Raw genomic sequence first — 25761 nt, forward strand, 5'->3', positions numbered from 1 at the left:
GTGCCTAAAACCCATTTCAAACCYGCACAGCTAGCTCTCCTTTGTTCTCGCCGTTCCCCATCTCTCTGCTGGCAATCTGATCACCGGAGCACGAGGAGGCAGCTTTTTGGCAGAGACTTCAGTATATGGAATGCTGTTCATTCGAATCCAAATGCATTAGAAGGCGCCTAAGACCTGAAGAAAAATGAACCCCCAACCACATTCTCCCAATATCAGTTTCTGACTTCAACACACAAATTGAGCCAGTTGTTCATTTATACTCAACTCTCACAAACTGTTTTTTCCTTAYCCTTTGCCCGGATTGATTGTGCTGACAGGCTCTTCCACAGAATTTTGTGAAGATCAACGACAAAAACAGCATTTTCTCGTTGCCAAGTCTTTGCCAAACTCTGAACAGCTCTATCCGAATCTGTTATCCTAAATATACCTCTCATTTTTCGGTGCTGTTGCAGAATTTTACGGCTCCTGTTAAATGCTGCTCATTCATTTGGGCAAATCCTSTAACACTGTTCTATGACCACGCGTGTCCAACGGCCGTGTTTGACCCAGATCAGGTAAAAATTTCCCTGCTGAATTGCTTTCTAACCATAACTGCAAACACAACACTYGATGGTGACATTTGTGAGGAGGTTAGTATATTCGTGCAAGATGCGGAGCACCATCTCTTCCCTGAAGCACTATGCAACACATCAAAGAGTAACAGCACTTTAAAGGAACGTACTTTAACAACCCTYAAACCATTATTTAACTCGCATCCTTTGACTCCTTTTGGATAAACAGAAAAGTGGAGCACACAGAAGGATGCGTGACATTTTACTAGGCTTTCAGCAGAACACAACATTTGATTTTTACGTTCCTATAGTGCATCTCAACACTAAGTTTTCTTTTCTTGCCAGATTATACTATTAACATAAAAGAAGACAGGGGTTTTGTGGCTTTGTCTCCTTTGCATTTTACAGTATTTTTAAAAGCCTGAAAAACTAGTTTAAGGTCTCAGTATTTGAAAGTTGACACCGTAGATTTTAATAGTCTTGTTTTCAGTTGTATAATATAGCGAGGGTCTAGGTAATTTTTATCTAGTGAGCCATTAGACTAACAAGAATTTACTGTATTATGGATTTTGACACTCTTTTTTGTTATAGTTTTCTCCTGGTGGTCACAATATCACTTCTCCCATCTCTTCATCCGAAGACAGGAAAGTAGCACGATCTTAAACAAAATACTGCTTTCTAACTTCCTTCTTTCCTTCTTTTTCTATGGGTGCAATATTTGAGAATTGCTCACCTTTTATTTATGAGCAGCAGCAGGTTTGTAATAAATTCAYGGTGAGACCATTTCTACCTTCTCTGTTTCTCTAACATTATAATTGCATGGAAATGTCCCCTACGCTCATGCATCTTGGAAGACAGCTCAGACAAGAAAGAACAAATAATCAACCAGCAAAACCACACCATCATCATCCCTCACGTGCTTTAATTACTATCTTCAACAACCTTGTTTGGAGCTATTTCCACCGCATGTGTCCCAGGGCAGAAAATACGCCTACTTGCCAGTTAAAGTGCTTATTCCAGTTTTGGTTGCTTCTAAAATGTTTGTGTCCTTTCTGTTTAATGGTAAACAATGAGAAGAGCATGGAAACATGACTAAGGAATCAAAATCCAAACACGGCGAAACTTGGCTTTGCTGTTTCAACTGAAACTCCACCTACTTGAAAGCCTTGCACTAGGTGAAAGTGGAAATACTGCTTGCTAGAGGTCACTGAAGACAAATACAGCATGAGATGGGAACAAAAGCTGCCATCAGGTTGAGCTGGAAATAAAGGCAACTCGTAGGATCTCAAAATCTACTYGTACAGCTTTGCAAGTCTCTTCATAAAGACGTGAGCAGATTGGGTCCCTCTCTGCTCCAGCGGTACTGAGAAGTCCTCCTGATTGAACAGGTTGAGGATGTTGCTGTTTTCCATTCTCCTTATCTTTTTCGCAGTATGTGAACAAGTTTATTACACGATCTCTTTCACTCATTTTTCAGTTAAATAAGTTATCTTCTAATGGCTGCTTGGTCTCAGCTTCCTATTACAGTTTGTGTACAATATGACCTTAACCATATGACCATATATTCACCAATATGACCATATCAGATGCAGTGCTGCACTAAAACATAACTAACCTTAAGCCTCCACAACCCAACAAACATGCCCCTGTGACATGTCTGTGAAGAGGCAGTCACCGTCATGCTTTTCAGCATGCTTCACAGAGCTGTGGAACTTGCATATATTTCTGGGGCTATAGATAGTTGCTCCAAAAAAAAAAAAAATCTTAATCTTCTGCTTAGCATAGACTTTTTTTTTTTTTTTCCTCTTTTATAACTATGCTTTCTTCCTGCAAAGATGATTCTGAGTAAGTCTTGCTGATGGTATCAACAGACACCAACATGTCAGGGCCCTCTCCCTTTGATGTGTTGTATTATTTGCCCGGACCATTTGCTGCTTCAAGCTTTAATTATCTGAAACCCCAATGCTGCACCACCTCAAAAAGATGTGGTAGAAGCACTGTAGCTTAAAAGTTAAACGCCTATGTGGATCTCTGTTGGTCTCTGTGGCTCAGTGCACCGGGCAGCATGCAACAGCAGGGCAGAAAAGCACATATGTAGTGTCATGAGCTGAGAGGGTCATTTCAGGCTGCTAAAAATCAACTCTCCAAACTAGCTGTGGCTCCATTGCTCCAAGCCACTATTCATTGGCATGGCTGACATGATTAGAATTTGGTATTTTCAAGGACCAGTTCCCTCTTTTAATGAATAACCTCTATTGTCTGTACAAGCTTCAGATCCTGTTCTGTACTACATGCCTGCGCTCTCCTGGATGCTGCAGAAATTGTGGAGGAGGAAGAGGAGTTTGTCAACAGAGATTTTGATCTCTTAGAAGTGTTTCCAAAAATCTGATCCATCAGAAGATAAAAGTCAAATGAGTTTATTTTCCCTAGGTTAGTCTGCAGTCACGTATCCTYTTTCTTTTCTTTCCTCCCCACCAACAGTATTACAATACTGAGGCATTAAAAATTGTCAGAAAACCTCCTACTTGTCTATGTTACTGCTCTGTGATATACCAAAGAACACTCTGAATTCTCTGATCTCCTCTCAGCTTGCATGGTACATGTATGAGCAGTTCTGTGCACACAGAGAATCACTGATACACAACCAGAGGCTGGCTCTGAAAATCTTTAATGTAGGCTCAAAAATGCACTTAATGCAAGGGAACAGAGAGCAATACCTGCTTGCACCACAGTCCTGCAGGAGGAGTAACACCTCACAGGACCAACACTTGTACATTAAAACGGATATTAGAAAAGATTTAGGGTCCAGTCATGAAAAGAAAAAAAAAAAAAAACAGAATAAAAGAGAATAAAGAGAACAGAAGAAAAATGCAAATATAGATCTCTGCCCCCTGCTTGCTGCAGTGCTAAGTTTTACTCTGCATTTGCTTTGACAAAGGACACTCGACTGCCTAGAGCGGGCAAGTATCTAAAGAACAAAACTGGATTGCTCAGTCCAGCACTTTGCCGAATGCAATCTCATACTATTAGGGAAAATAGGTTGTATTATTACAAATCTCTGTATTACACACATTAATTGATGAATTAAAGCTGCTCAATATCTTCACTAGTTTAAGCTAGGGGATGTATAATATCCAAGCATAAAGAACTACATGTAAGCTGCTGGTGGACATAAAATTTATCTTCCTATGAAATGCAGCCAAAAGTAGAAAGCCTGCAGTAACTTGCAGCCCTGGAAGTTTACAGTAATATATTTTATTTGCCTTGTACATTTGCATGTTCATTTTTTAAAATTGTATGTTCACTTAAATTAATTCTGTTCTTTAATAAAACCACGTAAACCTTTTCTAGAGCTAAGGAAAAGAAAAGTCTATTAACAGGTGTTTTTGATACACCATTTTGATATACCATTAAGAGAAAAAACAACTCCTTTCCTCTCATACCACCATGGTAGAGCCTCCACGGATATCACATGTAGAGGAAGTAATCCTATATAGCACACAGGATATGGGAGTTACAATTGCACAGTGTTGAATTTTCAGTGGTACTCACTGTACTGAATGTTATATGTGAATTCACATGTTCAAGGGTATAAAAAAGAGGGAGGTAGTAAAGGTCCATGTAAATTACTGGTGTCAGCTAATTCAGGACTCTGTCGCTTAGTTTTGATTGTCTGCAAAGTAATATGCTATTAAACATTTGTCAAGGCAATAACCCCAACTCTTTGCATTCTTAATTCTTCCCTGGATCAGTTTCCAAGTTGTCACCCTGCGTTGTAAAGACAGCGGCAAACCAGAGCAGCTGAAAACACAACTGCTTCAAATACACGTGCACGGAATTGTTATTATGTCAAGAACCACTACCTGTCCAAGGATGGATAAGCAGCTCCTCTAACTTTAGAAAGTCACACCTACTGCACAGAGAAAATAATTAATATCCAAACGTAGTGTAACTAAAACACAAATCTTACCTGTGCATCTATGTTTTTGCGGGACGAGGCAGGGGTGTTGGCATAAGAACTGATAGAGGAGCTTGTGTTGATGTCATCCGTACTGAGATTATCTATGGTGTCGCTGATGCCGCTGCTGACTGAGCTGCTGTCATCCCAGCTGCAGGAAAAGCAAATCAAAGGGAGGCAAAGAGGGTCAGAAGACAACACACAATTCAAAACGAGTATTATTTTTACAAGCCTTATCCTATTGAGATTGCCAAATGAGAAAGGTCTGCTGGTTTTYATGACTTATCTCCTTTGGACATCGAGTTTGAATCCATACAGCTCATCACCTACGTGCCTGCCATAGAGCCTACTCTCTATATCACYGCTAGGCATGTAGTACCAATGGGATAATTCTTTTTCCTGGCTCAGTTTAAAGCTTTTACCAAAAAGCAAGCTTTAAAATTGACTCCAACCTTCATAYCTGCATCCTCGAACAAGCAAAGGAGGCACAGGGAAGAAAACTTATCTTGCTAGCGTAGTGCTAACTTGCTAAGCCATAAAGCAGAGATGGAATTAAGCACAGCAAAATTAATCTTGGTGCCAACTTTTGTACTTTCTACCCTGCCAGGCAATCCTAGTAGGTAGTGTGAATTCCATCAAGAATTTTAGAAAACAAGACAACCATTTGTAGCACCTGAGAATTTAATCCAAGAAAGCCCTTGTTCAGACAGCAGGTAATTTTCCTGCCTTGTACAACTCTTTTTCGAGCAGATAAAACAGCTCACGAGTTAGGATTGCCTTCTTCCACTATGCAATAGCTTCAACRTTTGCTAGTGCCTCAGAAACACATGCCTGGAATTTAGGACACAGAAGCCACCAACAAAAAGTCCTCAGGTCTGAAGTGATTGGAATGTAGTAGTGGGCAAAATCAAAATGACCTGGAAGTCACGGCAGACCCTCCACTCCTAACACGCCCTTAAATAAAAGCTGCTTAAGGAGAAGATTTATAAGCTGGCAAACAATTTTCCAGTATCATTTTCAGCATAACGCTGAAAATATGATGCGCTAGTGATATAAAGAAATCCAAGAAAGAAAAGGGAAAAAAATCCTAAATTTTCCTCCAGCATGGAAAAATTGAAAACTTGGAAAAGAACTGAAATTCCTCTTTGCGGTACCTTTCCTTACAGCAGGCAATTAAGTATTTCTATTGTAATATATTGAAATTTCTACTACCTCTGCATTTCAATTTTTAAAAACAAGACTTATAACTAGTACTTTTTTTTGAAGCCTTATAAGAGCAATTGCGCTTCTTAGATGTTATCGGCCTATAAATAAGTTCACAAAACTGATATTAAAATAACTATACATATAACTATTCATATACTCACTAAACTCACTGGTCATTTTCCAAGTTTCCTGTAACAATCAACTGTTTCTCTTTTTATTTCTGAACCTACAAAAAATCTTCYCCTGCAAAGTGCTGATGTTTTCCATATTCAAAAGTTTAATCTTATAGAGATAGGGCATTTGGAGATTTTTTTTTCTGATTAAATTAATATACTTATTCATGTTATCTGCTGACAATACGTAATTCAGTTCTCAATCTCACCAGATAACTTTCTGTTTCAATGGACAAACACGCAGTGCAGGTATTGCAAACCAAGTCATCCAATGGGATGACTTTTTTTTCCCTTTATCTTTAAAATTTACAGAAACATTACATTGCTAACCACGCTCCTTTCTTAAGCTACCCATGCCCCCAGTTTAACAGCATCTGAAGAATGTGTCTAATTGTAATCTCAAGCAGGTTTACCCGTATCGGTCAGTTAGCCCGTCCTCCTGACTCCAGTGCAGCAATTTCAGGCCCTATGGAAATATTCCAGTGCCCTTCTGAACTGGGACACGCGCCTCTGGGCAAAGGTAGGAACATGCACCTGAATACATTGACTGCGGTGGGCTCCTCTTGGAGATATCCTGGGCTGTAAACCTGTTATTTTCTGGTGAAAACTACSAACAACTCAAACCTTGTATTTTCAAGCTTGCTAATTTTTATCAAAATTAAAAACAAACAACAACAGCAAAAGTGAGGGCTAAAGACAGGTGTTTAATTTAATTAAAACACATAGTTCAACCTGTTTTTAATGATCCTTCATATTGAGAGCTGCTCATTCACCCCAAGAAGCCCATTGCACCATAAGCAAATACTATCTTTGGTTGGTATGTCACAGCAGAAGAGAGGGAGAGCATCGTGTCTATAGTTTCTTGAAAAGACAGCACCTCTTAACAAATCAATAGGTCCCTATTGCACGTTGCTCTTGAGACAGCCCCAAGCCCTCCACGTAAGTCAGCTCCCTTTTACCTTGATTCGGGGTCTGGATGGTTAAAGCCAAAAGAAAGGCAGCAAAAGGGGAAGTCTTAACAGCCCTGGCAATTACAGCTCTCTTGGCTCCCAAGCCATGATAACATCTTTGTAATTTAGCTGCTGCAATTAATAATTTCTGATGTCAGCACAAGCCTACTCAACCATAACTTGCAGCTGAGATGTTTGGGCTTTCCTTCCTCTACTTGATCAATCAACTGAAGCTTTACTTTGATTACCAAAAATGAAGGGAGTTCTTGAAAGCATATTTCACGCTCTCGTCTCATATATAGGGAAATTACACAGCCACCCACTTAAAAAACATCAGCACTACTGAAACCATGCCAGATTGTAAATGGGGTCAAACGGCTTCGTTCCTGTTGGGTTTTCTCAGATGAGAAGCATCTACGGGTGCAGCAAAGCTTTAAACAGGACTAGCTAACTGGGGGGTCCTGAGTGTCTACTACTCTCTTTAAGTGCAAAGTAGCTGTCCCCATCCGCTATGAAGCTGGTAATTTAAATTTTAAAGGTGAAGATGGTATTTGGTGAGCAGTACTTRGGATTTTTTCAAATACTGAGGGCTACAGCCAACTTGAAGCTTTCCCAGTACAGCTTACCCAGTAACTCCTGCTTCCCTGTGCAAGATGAAGCCTCCTCCTTCTCAAGCTGCTCTGCTTTGTGGCAGAAGTGGTTTCCCATTAAATCATACTGAATTACTCAAAATACACCATTCTTACCCAACGAGGCCTCATACTCTCTCTTGAGCAAAGCACACCTGCAGCAAGTCACAGCCTCCTCGTCCCAGTGCGACTAACAACACTGCTACTAAAGCACTATATACATCTCCGGTGTACGGCATAAGGTCAAATAACTGCTCAAAGCTAATTTTTTTTTTTTTTTTTTTGAAATTGGTTTGCAGAGCAGTTATCCTCAGACTTGCATTTTCCTACAGTCTATCAGCATTTTTCCATCTGGCATAATCATCATCCCCAGAACTGGCTCTTCTTTGTCAGCTTGGACGGCACACGAAACCTTTGCTGCAATCCTCAGGACAGCCCCTCACTGCAGAGATTCCCACATTTTCACGTCCAAAGCAAAAAGAGTCATTAAAACCTTACTAAATAAAGCCATTGTTGAAGGCTGAAAATGCACCTTTCTGCAGTAAAGGGTGTGTGTTTTAACTTTGCTGGATCTTCAGTCAAAACCAAAATTACAATGAGCTGCTGAAAAATGCATTTGTCAAAGAGGGGGCCTTGGGGCTCTACAATACCTCAAATGGAAACGTTGTAATTATCCTCTTCTACCTAAAAATTTAACTATTTATTAGTTGATAGGAGAACAACAACAAAAAACGGCAAACTGCAAGATGATTGAAACTTTGCAGCCTTTTCAAAGAAATTTCAAAGAAACCTTTTCAAAGAAACTTTGCAGCCTTTAAGCAGAAAAAAAAAAAAAAAAAAGAAAAACCAATGGAATTGCGTGATAAAGCAAGAATACAGCAGTTCCCACTGCTTTCCTCTCTAGCGATTTCCTATAATACTGACATCAGTGTACAAGGATTGCAAAACACAAACCCCRGTCCTTGTATAGCTTTCCTTTCAACTCATTAGGAAAGGTGATAAATAACTGTGTGCCAAAGAATGGATGGAGAACCCACTTTCAGGGAAGCGATTTAATTAATGTATTTTAAATGGATATAAATCATCTACCTTCTCCTGCAAACCGACCTGTCTTCAGGAAATCTCTTCTGCTACAATTTATTGTAGGCATTTAATTTAAAACACCTTCTTTCTAACTAAAGGGATGTCACCGTAATATTGAAATGCTTCCAAGAGTGAGATTGTCAAAGGCGAAAAGCAAAAGAAGGGTTTTTTTTTCCTACTTTGTTTTGTTTTGACCTGCAGAAGACTCTGCACCGTTTAAAAAACACCACTGCAGCAGCCACACGACTGCATTAAGGTGCAAAGTTTGACTGGTGGAACTTGTTTTTTTGGCTCCAAACAATAGTTCCTCTGGCATGACACAGCCCCAGGGGTGAGGTGATAAATCCAAGGGAGTTCCTGCCTTTGACCCCAAGGCTGCAGGCACATGAAGGCACAGCCACTGGAAAGGCATCTTGCTCAAGCACTCCAACCAGCCTGGGCTCCTGCACTGGMTCCATGAATGGCATTTTCTGCCTTTTTCCTCCTCTCTTCCTGCCCATCCACCGCTGATGTGCCCCATTTGCTGTCCCACCTGGATTGCTCCTGGATGCAGGCAATGACGACTAAAACAACAGCGTGGGCACAGGGGATACCTCTGCCACCATGAACCTCATGGTCAGCAGCAGTGTCATTTCCTTAATGTGAAGCCCTAGGGATGGGTACTCCTCCTGGTCATTGCTGGGCCACCTCATGGACTCCAGCAGATTAACACCAGTCCATGCTAGAAGAAGAACCTTGGGCTTCCTAGCACAATAAGCTCAATGTGAAGCCTCACTGGTTATCATGGAAAAATTACCCTAACAGCCATTACCTCCAAGACAAGAGTTGAAAAACGTCGGGAATCCTGGCGGGGAGCTCTGGGATGATGGGGAGGAAAGGCCACCTGGGGGGATGGATGACAACTGGGACACGTCTTTGGGCAGCACCTTGGGGCAGGTGGGGTCATGCTGGAGATGACGACCCAGTGGTTCCCACTGCCCCAGCACAGAGGCACTGGCTTGTRGACATCCTCCCTTCCTCAACTGTTGAGGCTTTCTTCCCATCCCACAGCAGACGCCTTAGGGGTCACCTCCCCTCAGGACACAGAAGCCCCGCTGAAGTGAGGGCATAGAGAAGCAGGGATGCAAGAGTGTGGACACAAATCCCTTATCTGAAACCTCCCCCTGCACTTGAGCCGGCCGGGCAGAGCCGAACAAAGGCAAGCTGCACAGCTCCCAAGCAAAACAACAACCRGCTTCCACGCAAAGATGGGGGGGAAAAAACACTGATTAGTTGAATTCTTGGAGTGCTGACGTAATGACGAAGGGGAAGGAAAGGAATGAGRGGCCGCATGGAAACAAAAACATGGGAAAGGGCTGAGCGGGGAGCCCGCTCCTGGCTCTGCTCCGGCAGCGAGGCCAGGGCRMGCGCGCTGCACCCGCACGCRGGACATCCGCACGAGAACTCCCACGCACCAAGGGCTGAAATAACGTACAGGGTGAAGATCCCGCATAAACCAACCAAGGCACCAAGCGGCGCGGGGGGAAACGTGGATAGCTCGCACCTGCGGGCAGCTCCTCTCCCAGGAATCGGAGCACGCGGCTCCGGAGACGCAGCCTACGCTTACTCACGCCTGCTCCATCAGCAAGCGGAGGCACATGCAAAACTTGGCTTTCCGAAAGCCCTTCAGCCTGCTGACATATGTGCTAAGGAACGCTGGGCTTGGCAACCAAAAGGCGCTAATTTGATCACTGGGCAGAGCGCGGTCCCGCAGGAAAGCGAGCCGCTGGAAAAGGGCTCGTGGTGGTGTGCCAGCGCGGAAAGGACCGGCACACGCACATAATCAGGTGAAACGCTGCGTTCCTCGTCATCCGGGGAGCTCCGTGCCGAAGGCATCGGCTCCCACTTGGGAAAGCCGCTTGGTTCCTGGTGCAACTGCAACATCCGAACCAGCACACACAGATCCCGGGGTTTAAAACCAGGCTGATATGAAAGAAACCACAGGAGAAAGATCGGAGCAGCTTCCTTAGATAAAGAGTCTCTCAGGAAGCCCATGGAAATTGGCACAGGGGTGAGAAGCGGTTGTCRCGCTGCCCCGCGCCGGGGCAGGCTCGGGGGCAGCCTCGCAGCCCCAGCTCACCAAAAGGGGCTGCTTTTAYCCCGGAGATAACAAAATGCTCAGAGATAACAAAAGCCTGGAGCTTTCTCAGGCTGAGCAGTCACTAAGTCGAGTAAGAGAGATACCTGGTTAGCCTGCAAACTATTGAATGCTAATGCCCAGTCAACAAGCTCTCCAGGAGGCTGGGGCAAAATCAGAAGAAAACAGAAACAGAAAACAATACTTATATGTAATTTCCTGTTATTTTCTCCAACGGCATGCAAGCTAACAAAAAATTCATCAGTTTGATAACAATGAACTGAAGGATTCAAATGCAGTATGTAAAGCACAGAGAAAGCTTCTCTTTGCTGCCCGGTCTAATCTGCTCCCACTGCAGCCAGCATTTGCAGAGCTAAGCCTGCCTGCACAGAGGTATAACACACTGCACAGAGCACACTTTCAGAAGCCTACACGACTCCTTACCTTGCGATATTCCTAGGCCAAAGCATTTCTCCATTGTGTTGCCCATGAGGAATTCCAGAGAAAGGGCTGAGATGGATTTTACAGGTTGACACCTTCATCAGGCCACCATCCGCTCCCCAAAGCAGCGAAACTCTCTAAGAGGAGGCTCCACAAAGTTGCTGTTTTTGACGGAGCACTAAACTCTCCGCAGCTCCGGAAAGACACTGCGGAGCAAAGCACAGCCCCAAGGTGCTCATCAGAAACTTCCCCTGCAAAGAAATCCGATCCCTCCGCAAAATTAACCTCTGAAGTGCTGAAAAAGGGAGGCRAGGTCACGACTTGGAGCTGGTACTCGGTGGTCTGGGAAAAGCCGGGACCCAGCGGCTGGAAAAGCGGGAGCCTCCGGATCACACACCGGAGCAGATGAAGTACGGGCTCACATCAGCCACTCTCTGCTTTAAGGTACTAAAAGACAATATCTGATCTCAGCTGAAAGCCTACGGTCCTGAAAAGCACTTTTTTTTGTACAGTCTCACATAGAGATTACACAGCTAAACTGCTGAAATAACTATAATTTGCATATTTTTATGAGGATATAGCAGCATTAACAGATACCCCAATTGTTTTGCCAGAAAATATTGTTAAAATATTTGCCAGAAAATATTGTTAAAATACTGATTTTTTTTGTCGTAAGAGATTTTCAGTATTTTTCTTTCCATGAAGACTTCCTGATGCTGGGAGGCAATATGTACCATTTCTCCGAGCAGTTATTGAATATACAAATCCTTATTTACAGCTGTAGAATAAAGGGCTTGTCACTTCATTTCAAGATGAAATGACTATAACAGAGATAAGAAATTATATATATTTGGCGGATACAAATCGACAGCAATTTAATTGCAAAGCTCTTATTTTAGCTCCACGATGTACACATGCCTTCCAACACTGTGCTTGCTAAGTCTTTGCTATCTTTCACCCAGGAGGGGTTTTTTATTCTAATAAAGATACAGAAGCACTGATTAGCCTCATGTTGTTCAAATATAAGCYGTAAACCCCAGCAAAGCCATCAAGGAGTGGGAAATGCTTAATAAGCGTTGCACATCATTCACAGCGTCTCTTCCTGCAGGCTAATGGCTCAATGCAGGGTTGGGATCTTCAAGCAAGGTAGGATACATGCACCCCAATAAGGAGAAATGCTGGAAACACAAGAAGAGCGGTGCTGATGTCCCATGTAATGCCTGGCATAGGGCATGGCAGCTGGGACTAGATGTGYGCTGAAGTTGACACTGGGACTTGAGCTTAAATGACACCCTAAGGGGTCAAGGATCCCCAGGATGGACCAGTCAAGAAGCTGCTTCGTAATCAGTGGGAGCAGAGGAAAAGCTGCCCTGGATGGGATAAAGCCAGGTCCCTGGGTAAAATGCTGGGAGGAGCCTTGTGCAGAGCCTGGGACAGACAGGCCATGATCCCCGGGAAAGATCCAGAGACTAAAAGAGACTGGATGCAAATCTAAGGCAAGCTAGCGAGTCTAACTGGACAGAGAGTTTAAGGACAGGGAATTGGAGTGTAAAGCAGAGAGAAAAGGCTAGAGAAAAAAAGGTGTGAGCTCACGAAGGTGGGCAGTGTGGCACAATACGTATGCGCAAGAAGAAGGGATTAAATTCAGGTTAGAATCTACAGTTTTTCATCATATTTTGCTACTTAAGTTGGGAACGCGCAAAATAGTGACGACCTCTTGCTGTAGTTCGTGCAGCTCCTGACATAAGCGAACACAATGGCTTCACGGAGAAGGGAACAGGCAGAGAAAGGCTTATTCACGGAGCCAGAAACTGCCCGGCTAATCAGGGCGGCCAGATCTGCGTTGTCCAGGTTCCTGAGGAGCGACGGTGCCAGGGAAAGGCAGCCGTGGGCATGGAGGGGACGGAGAGGAGCCCTGCGCTGCATCCCGCGCCTCGCTGGAGGGAAAACATCAACCGTTCCACCAGGAGCCACAGAAACCCCCAGGAAAGAGCAGTCCAAACCAACCACCTCGGCAGGGGGTTGGCTCTGTGCAGCTCTGTGCCCTGTCCTAAATAAAATCTCTCTTTTCCCAGAGTGCCGTATTTTGATTGAAAGAGTTAAAACCCAAGTATCCAGCGGCTACAAAATAAAGGCTTGGTGGAGAAATTCTTCTGCCAAAACCTTGAAATAAAGGAGCCACAGCCCGAGCTTGCCTTCCTAATCCRGAGTCTATATTTTAGTGGCCACTGTGCTGCTATAGTAACAAAGAGGACGGATAATTCAGAAACCGGTGGAGGCGACAACTTGCTATTTAGGACAACGCCGGTAATACAAGCGGCCTGGGGAGGCCATCGTCCAACACAAATGTTTGTGTTTTCAAATGAAAAAAAAAGGAGCTGCTCATTTATTTGTTTCGCAGCTGGACTGTTATCTGCATTCAGTTGGTCTAGTGAGGAATAAAAGAGAGAAACACGACTCTCCTCTGCTTTTTGGGATGCTGCCTCCCAGAGTGCCGTCACCCCAGCCCCTTTGTATGCACGTGAACACAAAGCCACGGAGCTGGTCAGCTTTGCCTTCAGGTCAAACAAGGGTGGTAGTCTTTAAAAACAGTGTCTTATCCGCAACAAAAGTGAGAGCAAAGATATTAATGGACTCCGATTAATCCATTCGTGGCCTCTYCACCTGCCCAAACTCTCGGCTGACTTTAAGCCAATTAAAGGTGCCCAGAACAAACCCTGTAAGCTACTTCCCAGTGATTAATTTAACCAGGGATTAGTTACTGCAGATAACTTTTAGATATTACCGATGCATAAAAGAATTAACAAATAAATCAGACAAGTTTTCTTCTGATCTGCACCGCTTTTCTGCTAAAGTAACAAAAATTAGCAATTTGGGTGTGCCACTCATAAACACGAATAACAAAAKTCTAATGCCAGAAACGACCGCATTTGAAACTGCAGCCTAGGGAAAAGGAATGAGAACATCCCACCCGTGAAATCACCGGCTCCAAAGAAAAGCAGGATCCCGGCGCTGCGGCACAATGCTCCCCTCTCTGCGCTCCTCTGCAGCCTCCTCGTCCTGCGCTTTCCTGGCAGCCTCTGCACCAYGGAGGAGGAGGAGGAGGGATCCTGCAACACAATCCCCGTAACGCTAAAGGCAGGGGGATGGATATTTGCAGGCGAATTGTGCATGTAGCAATAATCATCGTTTTATGGGTCAGGAAGTTCAGAAGATTAGCGTGTTATGGCTGCAGCATATGAAAGCGCCTGTGTTCGAACTTCCACATAGCAACGGGGTGAGATAAGCTGCGAACAGCTTCACATTAAGGTCTTTTATGGCAGCTAACGTTTGAGAGCAGTAAAGAGACCCCAGGTATTAATTTACCTAAAGAACAGCTGCTCAGAAAAGGCTGCAAAGGGTCCTAAYGCTCAGGGTAACAAAAGCTGCGCGCCCCCAGGCTTTCTGTCCTCGCTGCTGTTAACACGGGCTGCGTCCGTGGCCTCAGCTCAGCAAAGYAATCCTGCAGCAAAAAAAGCATATCCAAAAAAATGGGTGTTTTGGCTCTCTYTGAAACATCTGCAAACCATGATTACAGGTTGGCTTTCTAGGTTAGASCATCACGACACTTGTTTTGTTTCAAGCTCTTGTGCTAAGGCCTGAAACTGGGGCTTACTGCAATATGTTGCGTTTCCTCAATTTTCTTGTCCTCACTGGCTGAGATATATCAGTTTGTTGCTTATGAAGTGTCTACTCTTGCTGACCGCAGACTGTAAAAGCAATGCAAGCAGTGCAGCTTGTGAAGACGTTACACTTTGCAGTTTTTGTAAGATATTTCCTAATGTTTGTCTGCCAAATTTCACCTTGGAAATGACTGCTTCTGTTAATTTGAGCCTATTAAACAAAAATAGGCATTTTAAAATTATATTGACTGATGAAAAATATCTGTGAGGCCATAAAAGCAAGAAGACAGCACAATGCTTCACTTAACCACTACTGTGCATCTGATAGTAGGACTAAAATTATACATTATCAATGGAAACAGAAACAAGAGAATCAACGGAAAATTCCTATATAACTGTGTTAAAGCCAAATTKAAAGAGAAACCTGTTGCACTTAAGCAAAGCTCCCAATCCCAGGGAAGGGATTACTAAGTAAATGCAGAACGACGACGGAATCGCACAACTCCACAATAAAAAAGAAAAAAAAATGTAGTCAATATACCTGCAACTGCTACAATCCTGTGAAATTTTGTCTTTTCGCTGTGGTCGTAAAATGGCTCAGCAAAAATGAGATCCCTGTTGGAATTCCTCTCTTTGTGCTGAACAGAGGAGGCACAAAATCTGCCACCCGATAAAGGGCATACACTATGAAATATTCTTTTTTTTCCACTTTCTTAAGCCTCGAGGGCCAGATTCCTCTCTGGTCTTAGAGAATTCCCTGAAAGCAGAGATTAAACCAGGGTGGGTACAGTCTGACCTTCATTTTTATATGGAAAAAAATAAAAGGAAGTCTGAAATAATTTAGGCCGTCGTTAAGTTTTCTTGTCTAAGTTGTATTGTACAGAGCAACGTGTCAGCACGCAGAGGAACTGCCCAACGTGTATATCCATACAATACTGCATATGCATTTCAGGAGAGATGGTGAGAGTTTTCCAAGGCCCAGCCTGGTCTCCCAGGACTGACAAAGCACTGGATTTATCGGGTCAGATGAGACCCTGCACAGCCAACCGAACATTAAATCAGCAGCCTGATGGTGCCACTTCTTTTCCTCTAAAAATGTTGCTCATGCAGACTCTTCTGGTGGTGTTGATGCCCTTAAAGAGAAGATCAGGCACAGAAGATCATTAATACAAGTAGACAGCAAAATTTCAGGTGTAAACTCCCAATGACTGCTGACAGTTTTAGGATTATGGAGTCCTGAAAGTAAATAATTTTGCTATTTAAGACAATAGCAAAATTGCCATAGGCTTCAAGAGACAAGATTCCAGCCCTGAAGACGATAGTTGATAGACAGCACACCAGAAAGTTGGGTATTGAGAATAAAAATAACACTTATTGCATGGATAATGCGCTATGAAGATAGCATAAAACCGACTTAGGACTGGTTTCCTAAGAATATTCTTCCAGTGATCAGCTCTTCCAAGAAATTCATAACTTCCCCCAGCAAGCTCACACGTGTGCGTGACGGAGAAAGGAATATTTTCACAAAGCATATGCTACAAATGGTTTTAGAACATCTTATATTTAGTTAAAAGCCTAAAAACTGCAATAGTCCACAGTGAGCACTCGTGTTGACACAAGCATTAGGTCTATTTTTCACTATACATACTTTGCATAAATAAGCACATTGGAGGAACTAGGCAGAAATTGTCCCCTTCTGCTGGCAGCCAAGAGAAAGGCTGGGGATAATGCAACAAAAAGCAAAGCTGCTGAGCTGTCCTGCAGCTTGCATGCTGTTATCTGCGAGGAATTCCAGGCAAACTCCAGCGGGTGCGCTCACTTGATCCAGGGACAAGCGTTTGTTTCTAAATTTAACCCCCCCCACACCAAGCCAGGCTTCTCGAGCAAGAAGGTTTTATCAGGGTTGTTGCTATATATATGTACGTGTGCATCTGTATCTGGGGTTTTTTTTTTTTGCAAGTATAGCAAATGAATTACATGAAACCTCAATTAAACRTAACAATAAAATTAACAGAAACATTCTAAAGTGGCTTATACGAAATATACCCTATATAAAATGTGGTGCTAAKATATGAGCAAAAGAATCTATGTAAAATGACAAGAAAGCTGATCTTAAAACACMAGCAGTCAACACAGAAAAACAAGAGAGTGAAATTTCAGTAACATTGCTGTACATGCAGCTTCCTTCTCCATGCCATAAAAAATTACTCCCCTAATCCAGCATTGCAAACCACAGATTTTAACATATGTATCATTGACTGTGGAGGGGGAATCTGTTCCTCCAGTCTAAAATACTGAATGGAATACAATTTTACTTTTACAGTTTAATGAGACTTCCTCGCCTTCGGCATCCGTTCAGATTTTAAACTTGCTCCCTAACATACAAAAGAGTCATAAAAAAATAGTGCATCTGTCAAGGCACTTGTCACCTCCGCAACCTGCAAATCTGCTCTAGGATGGATGCACAACAGGAATGTCCTCACGCATTTAGAGTTTGCCTTCTGAGCTTACTAACCTAACGTCTTCATCAACAAGGAATATAATACRGAAGACAAAGTACAGGTATGAAAGATGTTAAACAAATCAATAACCTAGGAGCAATATTCCTTTTGGCTAATGAGGGAGAAAACATCACAGAAAGATCAAATTTGATTTTCAGCTGCTCTCTGTTGCAGCGGGCAGGACCCGGCACCTGTGTAAGAAGAYGTGCTCGGGGACAAGACAAACTTGTCACAAATTACACCAAAATGCTGCAATGGGAGCAAGCGGCCCTCAAAGTAGCTGTAGTCTGGCACTGATTCCCTCCTCTGCCAGCAAAGTACTAAAACACTTCTCATGGCACCCACTACAAAAGCACTGCTGTCAACTATATGTGTGTGTGTGTATATATATATATATATATATATAAAATATATATATCTATCTTAGTCAAGTCAAATTCAGTTCAGTTGTTATCAATACAGGTCTCTTTCTACTTTAATTGCTCTGGCCTCTCTCACGAGATGCATCTCTGCATTTATCGTTGCTTCTTGTTGCTGTGGCTCTTAAAAAGCTAACCCCTCCCACCAGGAAAGTAAACTCATTTATCCTAATTAAACAAAACAGAGCTATTATACCAAGCTAACACCATTATAGCTTGTTAGTCYTTTGCATTACTCAGCCAAGCTATAAAATCACTTTGATTGAAAAATAACCAAAGCACAAGACACAAACTCTCAAACTCAACAAAAATTAGGCTTTATTTTGAAGTGCATCATATATCTATCGAAACCAAAGTCCACCCCTACAGGAAACTCCTAYATTATCTCCAAACAACCGCTGCAATCACAGCTTTCACACCTGGACTTCTGACCTTTACTAAACCCCAGTAAAAGTGTAGCTTTAATCACTTAATTATATTATATGTCGCTATATATCAGAGGATGAGCTTCAGGCAGCAAACGTATCAGCTCTACAGGGGCCTGACTGGAAAAAAAAATACTGGGCTATAGAACTAAGAACTAAAATTATATAGACTATAAAACTATAGTCTATAGAACTATAGACAATAGAAACTATAGAACTAAAATTATTCTTGCAGAGATCCAGTATAAACACAGCAGCACTTCAGATGTGCCCCAAAAGTTTTGAGGGGATAATGTTTTTTTCTGGAAGACTTTACATGAATTCAGGAATAGCCCATCCATGCTGCTGCACCTTTATGCTGAGCCAGGTATTATCCGTCATCCCAGAGTTGGCATAAAATCAGTAGAAAACCACTCAACTTTGTGCTCCATCAATAAAATAAAATAAAATAAAATAAAATAAAATAAAATAAAATAAAATAAAATAAAATAAAATAAAATAAAATAAAATAAAATAAAATAAAATAANAAATAAAATAAAATAAAATAAAATAAAATAAAATAAAATAAAATAAAATAAAATAAAATAAAATAAAATAAAATAAAATAAAATAAAATAAAATATTTATTCTTCACATGGATGGAAGTTGCTTAACTGACACGATCCAGCTGTAGCTGCAGAAGTGGCCTCCGAGTAAATCACCTAACACTGGGCTAATTATTATCATGCATCGCTGCATTATCATGCATTTGTGTACTCCTTTGTTTCATTTTATTTTCATTATAATCAGGTGCCATAAACAGATGGTGTCAGTGCCAGAGGTGACACTAATCCTGGGCTTTTTTTTCCATAAGCATTTCTGGTATGTGTGTTTATCTTCAGCGCATATCTAGCTCAGTGTGTGCCCTTGTGCACTGTAGTAGCTACACGCTCGCACTCGAAAACTTTGCAATCGTCTTTAACACTCTGCATCATTTTGCTAGTGAAAACGCTAAGAACCCAAACTAAAATCTGCATTATTGGCCATGTGCGCACTGTAATTAACATGCATATAATCGGTATGCAAATCGTGTTATTGAAAATAGTGACAATTAGCATAACAAGTGCTTATTATTTACAGAGATGCAGCTCAAGCAGGCATCCTGCTGCGGTCTAACATCTTTCCTTTAAACGGCACCATCTTTTGTTTCTCCTTTTACTCATTCTGCTCTCCTCRGGATGATTAGCAGCCAGGAAAACAGGGAAACTCCCCTCTGCGCCTTTGTTTCAAGTGGAAAATCGTGCGTGTTTAATTGCCCTCAAACATGTGATCCCGCTCAGGGCTCCGAGGAGTGGCTCTCCGCGTGCTGCATCCCCCAGCACCAGCATCGCTGAACCGCACGCTGCTCAAATGATCGGTTAAGACGTGCAACATTGCCTAAACTATTCCAGCAATGAAAAGTAACAGATAAGCACAATTTTGCCTTTTTTTYCCCCAGTCTCCAGTAGGTCTGAGCTAGGCTTTTCTGCTAGATCAGTTCAGCCAGCTGTCTGCTGGAGCCTCCCGCACTGCTGATGCTGACACCACTTACCCCCTCCACTCCCTCTCCTGCAAAATTCCCGAGGCTCCAGGATCTCGGCATGACCCCACAATCCCTAACAGTGTTTCTGTAAGAGCAGGAATGTGCAGCGCTGGTCCTTGCCCAGCGATTCCTTCCCCAGCCCCAGCCCTGCTGGGCTTTGGGCTGCGGGTTCGGCCTCTGCRAGGCTACACCCTCCGCTCCACGGCAATGAAATCACTGTCAGGGSCAATGACTTCAATTATTTAGTGGTTTTTTTTTTTTTTTTTCCCAAAACTCTCCTGAAGTTTTCCAAGCAGTTTGCCCACCGAGGGATGGACTTTGGATTCAGTGAAAAACAGTACAATTAGTCCCGGGTGCTATTAGAGGAGAAAAAAACAACCACCAAATGATTTTACTATTAAATGGTATTGATCTTCCATAAGAAACTCTGCCTTACCATATATATGTTATATTTGGTTCAGAAGGGCCCTGGAGGACAGGGTCAAGAAGGGAAGCTGAGACAGCAAGTGGAAAGTGAGTGGAAAGCAGAAAAGGAAAGGGATGTAGGTGCAAAGTCCAAAGCATCAGGCTGTGACTGGGAAAGGAAAGGAAGGGAAAAAACAGGGGATACGCCAGAAGGAAAATACCAGGACTGAAATTGCCTGTGAATATACACTTTAGTACATCCTTTTGCACTGTTACCTGGAGAACCAAGGCCCTGCTTCTGCCTCGGCCAGGCTGCAATGTGCTGGGTTGACCCTCTGGCATCTCACAATCGCCAGGCAAGTCTGGTGCGTGGGGGGTCTCTCTTTTTATTATTATTATTATTATTATTATAAAATACATCAGCCCACCATGCCCAACGTCCTGAGAGCAAACCCAGCAGCTGGGCTGCCCCACCTCACTCCACCTTTTCTCCTCTTTTAGGTAAAAAGAAACGAACAAAAAAACAAACAAAGAGAATATGCTAAAAATCAAATCTAAATAATCAATTCAAATTCAACTCGAATTATGGTGGTAGGAAAACACATGGTATGACTCACGGGGAAGAGATGATTTTATCAGTCGCATGTTTAGCTCATTATAGCTAAAGTAGGGTCAGTCCATAACACATGGTGAGAGAGAAGCAGAGTGTTGCAAAAGTGAAAAAAGCTCAGAAATTACTACAGAAACAGAGCCAGCTTCTATGGCACCACATCGAAGATATCTCTGCTTCTACCCTCCAGGCAGTGGTGGTGGAGACAAAAAGCCTCAGTTGCCACAGATTGCTCCCATCTTTCTCCTAGGGATTCACGTTGGTGATTTTCCCTCTCTTYTCCCCTCTACTTGCTTTTCATAGAAATACATATTTGTCTAGAGGTAAGTTTCTAGCTATTTGATGCTAATATTTTCTTCACTCCTTCTGCATACAAATGCTGMGTTCCGATTCTGCAAACACAACATCGTTTCAATCGCCCCTGAACATAAAAGGGAAACTTTTGCATAAAAATACAAATGAAACAAAGCTAGGCTTGTGCCTATCAGATAGCAGCAGATAGTACCAATAGTTTCAAAGAGATGTTTAAAGCGTTAAGTCATGTTATGAAGAATATTCCTAGCTGAAAGTCAGTAAATCAACAGGAAATCAATCTTGCCAATGAACATGAAAGGGGGAATAAAATCTTTTKGAACACTCAAGGTGGTTTGCTCCTTTCCCCCCAAACCCAAACRAATGAATTAGCCGATACACAGGAAAATGAACTTAAACCACCAACGTAACCAGAGAAGACCAACTTAAAAGTAGATTTGAAAAATGTATATGTTACTTGGGGCCGATGACAGCACATGGCAATTCCATAGCAACTGCTGAGCTGAGCCTCTGCCAGGGAAGAAATAGCAGCAGCAAAAAGATCCCACAGCTCCAGAGCTGAGCTCAGCCCTTGGACTTTGCTCCGGCACCAGGCCGATTTCGAACGCTCAGCACTCATCTGCTGGCTATTTATTGACCATTTATAACTGGACACACATAAGCAGAGCCTCTAGCAATGCAGCAGGCTCCCTGCACCGACTTTCCTCACGTTTTTGTACTAGTCTGTGGACACTTGCCTCAAATTAGTTATTCTCAAATTGCAGAATACAGCGAAATTAAAAGTGGATGTTTTATTTTTAGGGAGAAGAGCAAAAGCTTTTGCTAATAAAAACACCATACGCATTCTTACAGATACTATCATAATAAGGCATCATAGCTCTAGGTGTTTTCACCATATTTAAATATTTATCATGGCCTAATGTGTGTACTCAGCTGGACATTTAAGTAACCTAAGGTTGTGCTAAAACCTTGGTGACTGCTCATATGATAGCAGGGAGTATCTAAGCCCAGTGTAGCTGCTGTAACATCTAAGCTTTGGGGTGTTGAGGCTCAGCTCAGAGCAGAAGTTACTACGYGTTCTGTGGAGTCTCGACTTCACTGAGAGTCCTCCAGCTGCCATAAAAAGGTCACAATGTCACCTTATCGCACTGCTGGAAATCCCTGGGCTGTGAGGAAACCGAGCAATGGTGAAGAGAGACCAGGGCTTTGCAGCAAGAACAGTAGCGAGCCYGAGACAGAAAAGTTTGTTGGCCACCATGGGCTGTTACCAGAACGCCAAGGAAGGGCTTGATGTGAATGCAGGAGCTTCCAGACTCCCACAGCAGCAGAAAATCAACTTTAGGCCATTGTGTCCCTGCAGGGCAGCTGTTCTGCAGACCCAAAATGTCAYTGAGATGAGGATGGGCTTCCGCTCTGCACGCTCTGGACTAGGTATATGTTGCATTTCAGGTAGGAGTTCAAAGTTGTAGACACCTTATAAACTTCTCCTGTTCCGCTTGTTTTAGAACTGGAGGACAAAAGGTCTGGCAAAAGTGACTCAATATTCAGTATACCTAATGAATGGAAAGTAAAGACAAAGAGGCAAAAGGCCCAAGAACAAAAGAACACAGGCAGGAAGACGTGCTCATCACCAATGTGGATTCAAGGCGGATTTCTTTTCCCCAACAAGGCGATTAAAGCAAGCATTCAGCCATTAAACAGAGCAATGATGTCCTGGCTATTGACAGGAATACTTTTATCAACGTGCACGTTAGCAGCAAAATGATATAATCATAAAAAGGAAAATATAGGTGAAGTTTAAAAAAAAAAAGCAAAATCCATCTTCTCTTTCTAACAAAATGCACAGTTAAGACAACAGCAAAGTCCAAACAAACTAAGAATKGCAAAGCCCAAAGAGAGACTCTTCAGCAGACATTATACAATGAGACACTTCATAATGCATGTAATATTTTTTAAAAGATCCTCTTTCTTGCAATTTGCTTTCAAGCCACAATGACCTTCCACACTGGGCAAACAGTCCCGAACTGCRACGGTCCCTTTGGAGTCTGACAGCTGCCTGTTATTAGTTTTATCTATTCAATCTCTAAATCCCAAACTCAGAGGTTACTGGTGTAGGTCAGCTGTGAGACGATGTTGACTCTCTTGCCATTCGACATGGAAAACTAAATAACAAAGTCTGCACTATGTCAGCAAGCATTTCACATTCTTCGGTTTGTCATGCAAAGCACAAAGACCCTGATACAGTTCAAAATGGTCTTTGTATCTACAGTCTTGTTTACCCTTGGAATACAAGCTTAATTTCCCACATGCCTAGAGTGTTTTAAAAGCCACTTCATACAATGGAAGAGACAGTGCTAATCTCTGGCAAGGGAGCAAGAAGCATCAGCAGGGTCGCAGCAGACAGATCAACTTTATATTTGCGCCAAAAAGCCTCTGTGTGTGTGTGTGTGTGTAAAAAGAAATGTCACTGTGGCAAAATCTAGTCCCAGTGAAATAAGCTCCTGATTTTACTGTTCCCAGGTACAAATTACTCAGCTTCCTATTTCTATAGCATCCATATCTGTAATTCTGAAAAAAACACAAGTTTCCTTCACCTGTATACAGGTAGCAGTGTGAGCTCCTAGCAAAAGGGCCAACCAGTTTGTGGAGGAACATATGGGCAACAGGAGAGTCCTAACCTGAGTTGCTGACATCTCACACAACCACCTCTGACCCCTCGGCTTCTCTTTCTTCCAGGGAGGACTATAGGTACCTTCAAAGAACAAGCTAAAGAATTAAAGGAACAACTTTGGTGCTATTAAAAGCATGAATTTAATAAAGACACATACTTGACACCTTGTAATAATCTGCTGTCTCTCTCTCTCTCTCTCTCTCTCTCTCTCTGGTAAACCCCTTTCTGATTTTTGATAATTTCTCTTTTCTGCAGCACATGAATATAATATGTCCTTCCTTCCTAACTGCTGCTCCTCTGCTTCTTAGCTATTGAGCTCCTTTCTTTCACAGCTAGTCTAGACTACTAATACATCTGGGTACATTTAGGAACCTGTGCTTAGGAATGAGAACACCTGCTTCTATTTCAGACCTGAAAAGGAGCCTGCGTGCCCAGAAGTTTGCCCAGTTTCCCCCACTAAAACAAAAACTGGCACTTTCCTTGACTAACTTTGCCTTGTTTGGAAACCAAATGCAACCTTCTTTTTGGTGCTGCTCCTTCCAKCCCTGGGGCATAGCTGCTATACCTTTGCTTTCAACTTACTATTTGTTGCTTAACTTTGGAATTACTTTATGTAACCCCAAACCACTTTGGACTGCTGCTTGTAAAAAAGATTCCTTGCAGAATAAAAGTATATGGTATTGTGATTCTAATCAGCAGATCCCAAGGCCATAAACTTCAAAGGAGCTTTGCAATGCGAATTCCCTTGCATCTGCTAGTCAGTTTGAGATAAATGTGTCAGCTTTCAAAGACAGACAGAGAGGTATCTGAAGGGGCTGAGGGACAACTTGCATATTTAGGAGCAGTTGTACTTTTTAATTCACTGACAAAATCCAAACAGGTTGCCCAGCACAGCCTATCTGCTAAGCACTAAGCATCTTACCAGCTCTATGACTTTGCTATTAAGTTAACTATATAAGAACCTACATTTCCAGCTGTAATGACCCATGGCACAAATACAGCAAACAATGAATGATAAGATGCCAGCACTTACAAAATGCAGATATTTTTAAGTCATGCTCATTTACTGGATTCTTATACAGTGGTGTTCCACTATTCCACTGAAAGAAAAATGGGAAGAAGTAGAACTTCCAAAGATTTCCAGTCTAAGAGCTGTACCCAAGAGCAGCTGTCAGGGCTTGCTGGAGATGAGGAAAGGGTGGGCTGATGGTGTGAAACATGCCTGGTCCAGTTGCAACAGCCTAGCATCTTTCTTAGCTGAGCTCTCCTGAGACCTCCAGACGCCTCCAATGGGTCTAGGTATCCCTTTTCCTGACTGCAAGGACATCCTCCCTCCATGCACCCTTCGTCTAACGCACTGGATAACGCTCTTTGGCTGGGAAACTCCACAAACACTTATGTCATCGCTCCAGAGGGAGCCCTACAGGAGTGGGCGATGCCGTGGGGGAGAGATGATGGAAATACCACTGCCACTGAGCCAAAGGTTACAGTGCAGAAATATCTGCTTCCATTTAGTTTTACAACAGTTGGGTCCATCCRAAGATTAAATTTTAACCCAGTCGTGTTTTAACATTTTAGGACAAAGACTAGCTTAAACTCCAGGCACCGTTTCTGCTTTCTTTATGCATCGTGCTGCCCTCTCTAGGGCAGCACAGCCATGGCCATCATGAGATACGTGGCAATGAGACATTCTTCCTGGTGGATATTCCCCTGGAATGGAGGACGTTTCCACCTCTCATCTGCAAAGCACCCTCATTTCACTATAGCTGCCTTGTGTCAATTAAGAGAGGTATAATTGGAAGCATACCCTTTAAGGCCCTGTTACCCTATTATACTTAGCACGAAAGTATAGCTAGCTCTTCTCAAGTGTAATCCTGGTTCCCATAGTTATCAAGGTAGTCTGATAACCTCCCTCCAGCACTGAACACTAATGCTTTTTTTTTTTTTTTTTTTTTTTTTTAATATTTCCACCAGTGTAACGGGAGTCAGTAAGGCCAGTAAGCTAACCTGCAGTTGGTGAACTTAAATGCACTGCAGTGTAAGGGTTTTCTGCCACGAATGTGAAGCATCATCTATTACCAAGAGCC

At 42.6% G+C, this 25761-nt stretch overlaps 1 protein-coding gene across 1 annotated transcript in view; it reads right to left on the minus strand.

The window, feature by feature from the left end:
- NAV2 (neuron navigator 2) overlaps nucleotides 1-25761 on the minus strand; it is a 169161-nt gene that overhangs the window by 43371 nt on the left and 100029 nt on the right. Inside the window, exon 14 of the mRNA XM_026040221.1 lies at nucleotides 4522-4660. Within this exon, the coding sequence (XP_025896006.1) occupies nucleotides 4522-4660 (139 nt within the window). The remainder of the gene's footprint in view (nucleotides 1-4521; nucleotides 4661-25761) is intronic.

This window comes from Nothoprocta perdicaria, unplaced genomic scaffold (assembly GCF_003342845.1).
Source record: "Nothoprocta perdicaria isolate Ctin4 unplaced genomic scaffold, notPer1 scaffold_251, whole genome shotgun sequence".
NCBI lineage: Eukaryota > Metazoa > Chordata > Aves > Tinamiformes > Tinamidae > Nothoprocta > Nothoprocta perdicaria.